Below are 6,109 nucleotides of genomic sequence, written 5' to 3' on the forward strand. Positions count from 1 at the left end.
TTTTTTTTTTTTGTTTTTGTTTTTTTTTTTTTTTTTTTTTTTTTTTTTTTTTTTTTTTTTTTTTTTTTTTTTTTTTTTTTTTTTTTATTTTTTACGTTTTTTTGGGGTTTTTGTTGGTCTAAATTTTTTTTTATATAAACTAAAAACTGACCACAGTCATTAACTTCTGTGTTATCCTAATATGTAGGTATAAAGTTATTACTGCCACAAACGGAAAAGATTATAAAAGAAAACTGAACAGTAATTAATGTAAGATTTATTTTGTTTTCACAGTGTTACAATTAACGCCCATATAAACAACATGGCTATGAAATTCTTTAACACAAATATGCTAGACAATTAATTACATGTCAATACAACAACAGCTAAATATTTAGTTTTTAAACTAAAGCGTTGCCCTGATTGGGCTTTTCACGGTCACACACGGCCTGCCAGCATTAAGACATTTTTAATTTGAAGCTGTGTCCCGTGAGACTAGTTTATCACTTTAATCTGACAAAAATGCTGTAAACCTTGAACGCATCATTCCAGCTCCTCAATCAGGCAGCGTGGTGGAGAAGGGGTTGGGTTTGGTTTGGAGTTTCCCACTGGTTCAAAAATGAGTGGCTCACGGGTATCCCCTTCTTCTGGATACACCAATGATGAAGAATTGTTAGAGACCCCGGTTGATTTGTTACAGCCTCTTAAGAGCATTGAATTTTTATCTGGACCAAAGGCGGGGATGCCCTCACTCTGACTCCCGATTGGCTCATCCTCATCACTGCCTCCTGATATGACCTCTATTTTAGGTTTGAGCACTTGCTGAAAAGAGAACATTGCTGTGAAGTCCTCTGTGTCCACGTCCTCCAGATCAGGCAGGTCATCAATATGCAGTGAGCGACGTAGTGGAAGGTGAATGGTTTCCAGCTGGTCTGCATCCTCCAGCTCTGTAACCAGTGGCCCGGGACCATGTGCTGGTACAACCTCATCTGCCCTGACCATAGAAGGCTGTTCCCTTTCAAACCGCTCACTCATGTTTGCCTGCTCTCTCTCCGCTTCGTCGTTTCTTATTAACTGGATTCCACGTGACTGGTTTTGTTGTTTATCTTCCTGTGTTTCCGTCTCTAGCATCTTTCCTGCAATGCTTTCTTGCTCTTGTGTGGAGTGCTCTGGATTCACCCCCTCTTCCTCTTGTGTCACGGTCACCTTTATCTGTGATTTCTCCTGCTCACCTTTCCCTAACGGTTCCCTCTGTAAACCTTGACCTGGCTGCTCTGCTTTAAGATGTTCGCAGTTGGACTGGTGTTCTTTGGGCCCCTGTGTTGATTGACTCTGCAAGAACTCTTCATGGGCATCCAGGCAGTCCTGCACAAAGACTTGGATCATCTGGGTGTCCTTTTCCTCACATGGAGTCTCTGGAGTGCTGGAAGCCTCAGTCACCCCTGAAATGAAGCAGATTGTAGGCTACTGTTTTAAAGGTCCCATGACATGGTGCTCTTTGGATGGTTTTATATAGACCTTAGTGGTCCCCTAATACTGTATCTGAAGTCTCTTTCCCGAAATTCAGCCTTGGTGCAGAATTACAGCCACTAGAGCCAGTCCCACAATGAGCTTTCCTTAGGATGTGCCATTTCTGTGTTCTGCTATTGAGGAGGAGAGAGGGGGGGGGGGCAAGGTGGAGGGTGGGGGTGTGGCCTTGACCAACTGCCACTTTGCTTGTTTGAAAGCCATGATGTCTCTCTCTCATGGGTGGGCCAAATTATCATACATAAGGAGCAAGATTCCAGATCGGCCCATCTGAGCTTTCATTTTCTCAAAGGCAGAGCAGGATACCCAGGGCTCGGTTTACACCTATCACCATTTCTAGCCACTGGGGGACCATAGGCAGGCTGGGGGAACTCATATTAATGTTAAAAAAAACTTAAAATTGACATTTCATGCCATGGGACCTTTAAAGATGCAAATCCACATTTACCATGTGTATGTGTGTACTAGGGTAGTAAAAAGTTGTAAATTGTATATACCTTTCTCCTGTAGCTCTCGAAGGCGTTGTCTCTCCTGGGCTTTCTTTCGAATGTTTGCAATGCCGTCCAAGCTGTCCTGAATTTTCCTCCTCTCTCGTGTTTCCCATTGCTCCCTCTCTTTACGCTCCGCTTCCAGCCCTCCCACTGCCCATGCCTCTGCACATGCCCTGTCTTTGGGGAACACAGGGCGATCGTCGAGGAAGGTGAGCTGCTTGAGACGCACAATCATGGTCTTCCTGTAGTTTGGGATCTTTTTCACCACCTCATTTCCCATTAGATTTAGCACACGCAGTTCTGGCATGGCCTCAAGTACCAGGAGGATCTCAGGGTCATGTAACAGATTGTGAGACATGTCCAGCACACTGATTACCAGACACTGACTCAGATGCTCTATGTCCCCCACAGTCTCCAGCTTGTTATGGGCTATCTGCAGAGTGCTCAGGTCAGGAAGGAAGGAGATGTTCTCTATAATGTGTATGAAGTTGTTGGAGACATTAAGGGTGCAGAGCTTTTTCAGAGGTTCAAGGTTTTCCAGCTTGTATATGAGGTTCTGCTGAAGGAACAAGGAGCGCAGATCAGTCTGGGCGTCCAGGTTCTCAATGCGTTGGAGCCCATTGCTTTCCAGCCAGAGACACTTCAGTCCTGTGTACTCCTCTAGGTTCTCAATGGCGGAGAAACCTTTGAAATGCAGGTACAGTGTGTCATTCAGGCAAGGCGTTGAGTAAAGTTTGTTCTGCTTACAATGGTCTTTAAGGAACGTCTTGGTCATGCGTGGCTCTGAATGCTTTGCTCTCCTCTCTTGAAGTGGGCTTTGCAGTTTTTTGTTACTTTCCTTGTTTTCTTGAGCTCCATCCTTTATCACGGTATCCACTTTATCTTTGACAGAAGAAGTTATTTCGGCATCTCCACATTCCATTTGATTCGCTGGCCCTACTTTATCTCCCATCGTTTCCTGGACTTCAGGAGTGGACATCGCCAAAAAATATACAAATTAACAAGAGGAGAAATAGAAATAAATAATCTTATAAACTTATTTTGTATTCTAGCAATTTGTAAGATGTGTAGCTAGCTAGCTAGTCCCGTAAATTTCACTCGGCAGTCCGCTCTGTCGATTAACGTTAGTAAACGAAGTTTGTTTCCATGGTAACGCTCGGTCGTTAGTTAGGAACGGTCTGGCTAGCCGGATGTTGTTTCTTGTTCCGTGCCGGACAGTTTTAGCTGTTGCACTCATGCCTGCGGTCGACTATGGCGTCCGGATACATACTAAATCGTGGTGTGCTAACTTTAGGAATTCACTGTCAGCGTGTTTGCAGAAACGTATCATTATCACAGGTTAGAGAGAAAAAGCGATGGATGAAAGCATATACACACCTCATGGCAAAGAAGTTAAAGCTTGAAGGACCGCCACCACTGAAGCCACGGTGAGGCTAACGTTAGCTGACAAGAGTGCACTAGAGAGCATCTCAAGGCCATTAACGTTACTGTATTTCATATGTTGGTCAGTGTTTGTTTATTCATCTTAGCCGATTGAGTAGGCTTGATATATCTATATATATATATATATATATATATATATATATATATATATATATATATATATATATATATATATATATATGGAAGTACAATTGCATTACATACATTGTCAATGCGGACTTGTTTAGTACTGCGCGTGTTGATACTATTTTCTGTTTTTAAAGTGGATCCAGGGGCGTAGCTAGCAATCATGGTTTCTTTGAACAGGTGGAGTAAAGGCTGGCCCATATGTGTGCTTCTCATATTATCATTTTATATTTAAGAATTCCATTTAACATAGTTTTGACCGTACTCCTCAGACACTTTTGTCCCGATGGTACAAAAGCTATTAACTTGAGTGTACAGTTACTAAGAATGTTACACATACATAGGGATTTTGGATAGCCCCAACAGCACCAGACCCAGTTTTTTTTTCGCAAGACCCAGTTTGGATTTTTCAGTTAACTCCATGTTTGACTTTCTTTCAGCTCTCAGCAACCTCACTGGGATTACCACGCTGAGGTTCAGGCTTTCAGCAGCCGCCTCCACGAGAACTTCTCCCTGGAGGTACTGAAAACAGCCTTCATCAATCCCTGTTACCTGCAGGCGGAGCAAGAGAGGAGAAAGGGGTTATGCGTGGACTCTGGGACCACTGCTCTTGTTCTGAAAGATAATGTCCAGCTGAGTAAAAAGGGAGCGGGTTTCACTAAAAGCTTCCTGACCGACTGGTGCGGGGCCAGCTTCCCGAGCCTGCCGAGTGAGGGGGTGGAGAGTGTCGTAGGGCACCTCACCAGTTCAGCAGTGGTGACCTATGTAGCAAGAAATCTCGGCATCGAAGACCTAACCATGAGTGCAGAATGTCCTGTTCCTGATGATGTGCTTCATTCTACATTCATGGCTGTGATTGGAGTTTTACAGGAGAGCAGTGGAGCCGAGCAAACTGGATTGTTCCTCAGGGTAAGAGAATTGCTGCAGAGTATCATGGGTACTCAATATTTACTATCATTTGTCCCCCTTCAGACTCTTGAGTTATTTTTATTTTATTTTTTTTACAGTAGTATAACATTTTTAATTTTCATCTCCCCTCTCCTTAGGATTTCCTGGTCACTCAGCTGATAGGGAAGGACCTGTTTGATATGTGGACAGTTATCAACCCCATGGGACTATTAGTGGAAGAGCTTACTAAGAGGAACGTTCCACTGCCAGAGCCTCGCCTCATCAGGTCTGCTGGAGCCAGTACCGTCCTGCCTCTATACTTTGTCGGCTTGTACAGGTATGTGCGCTGTTGTGGATGCTGTTACAATTACAGTAATTAAAGATTAACTGTATTAAAAAAAACTGAGTGTCCTAAAAATCAAGTTACATTAAAAGTTACACTTTTGTGGTTTGAGTGAGATGCAGATAATTCATTTTAGACTTGATGGTTAAGTGTTTTGTGTTTAATCTGCCTAGTGTAATAACTTTTTGGTATTTGTTTACATGTGTTAATTCAGCAACAAGAAGCTTCTGGCTCAGGGTCCAGGGGAGACACTTGCAGCAGCCGAGGACGAGGCAGCTCGTGTGGCCCTCCGGAAACTCTACGGCTACACTGAGAACCGCAGACCCTTTGACTTCTCTCCACTACAGCACCATCAGCAGCCATTAATTCAGTCAGTCAGCAGCAATTAATGTCAATTAAGTAACTGTTGCTGCAGCAGAAAATCATTTAAAGGGGGTGCAGTTGGACAGGATAGTGGCACGATTTTTCTTAAGAGATTTGAGATATAGTACATCTTGTTTGTGGATAACAGACTTTCTACGGATTGTAGAGAGAAAATAAGGTCACCATCTACCTTATTAAACATTAGTCCAACAGCCAAAACAATATCCAACAAAGTAAATGTTAATGTCGACATAAAAAGTCTGACTGTGCAGTAAGATCCAGGTTTCAGACAGAAATATAAGAACTATATTATTTAAATGATTTAATTTGATAACCTATTCACGAGTAAAGTCAACTGGTCCCATGGCTTACCTTGGCTAATGATGACCAATCCAGCAATCCATGGCACAAAATAGCCGTGGTATCTGGTTTTCCTTGTAAATAATACAATTGCCATTCAGTTAACTTTGTATTCTGTTATATGTTGTTCATCTGTAATAAAAAAGTAATAAGTATGTGTACACCATGACTTTGTTCATGCAAGTTATTTTGGTGTGTGGATATACACTTTATTTTTATCAATGTGGTACCTTTCATCTGTAGGTTATTGCTTAAGGATTACCTTTTTTTTTTTAATAAGTCATCTGTTTAAATGTCTAATGACAAGTATCTTTCAAGCATTTACATGGAACTCAACTGACTTCAAGTGTAGTCCCTGGAAATGGTTCATATTCTATGCAAAGGACTACTCCAGTGCTGATGAAGCGCTGTGGAGATATGGCTGGCTTTGCTAGTCTAGCAGAGGACTAACCTGACCAGCCCTCATCCTTTTAGGCAAAATGGAAATGTTGTACTATGTCATTTTCTCCAATCCAGTATGATTTTATCTACATAACATGTTTTGCTATATTTTCTAAAATTAAAATACCGTTTTGCATTAAAAACGTTA

General features: G+C 42.1%; 2 protein-coding genes across 2 annotated transcripts; one reads left to right on the plus strand and one right to left on the minus strand.

Annotated features, from left to right (window-relative positions):
• Positions 1-522: 522 nt before the first annotated feature.
• Positions 523-3,146, minus strand: dnaaf1 (dynein axonemal assembly factor 1). Its single transcript, XM_039790404.1, has 2 exons — positions 2,004-3,146; positions 523-1,421 (listed from the first exon to the last, which is right to left on the minus strand). Exons 1-2 carry the CDS (start codon positions 2,974-2,976, stop codon positions 523-525), a joined length of 1,872 nt encoding a protein of 623 aa, XP_039646338.1. The 5' UTR covers positions 2,977-3,146.
• A 20-nt stretch (positions 3,147-3,166) lies between these two features.
• mrpl44 (mitochondrial ribosomal protein L44) lies at positions 3,167-5,186 on the plus strand. The gene is made up of 4 exons (XM_039790426.1): positions 3,167-3,424; positions 4,007-4,475; positions 4,613-4,791; positions 5,012-5,186. The coding sequence occupies exons 1-4, from the start codon at positions 3,249-3,251 to the stop codon at positions 5,184-5,186; spliced, it is 999 nt and encodes a 332-aa protein (XP_039646360.1). The 5' UTR covers positions 3,167-3,248.
• The last annotated feature ends 923 nt before the right edge of the window (positions 5,187-6,109 follow it).

This window comes from Perca fluviatilis, chromosome 2, assembly GCF_010015445.1.
Source record: "Perca fluviatilis chromosome 2, GENO_Pfluv_1.0, whole genome shotgun sequence".
In the NCBI taxonomy this organism is placed as follows: domain Eukaryota; kingdom Metazoa; phylum Chordata; class Actinopteri; order Perciformes; family Percidae; genus Perca; species Perca fluviatilis.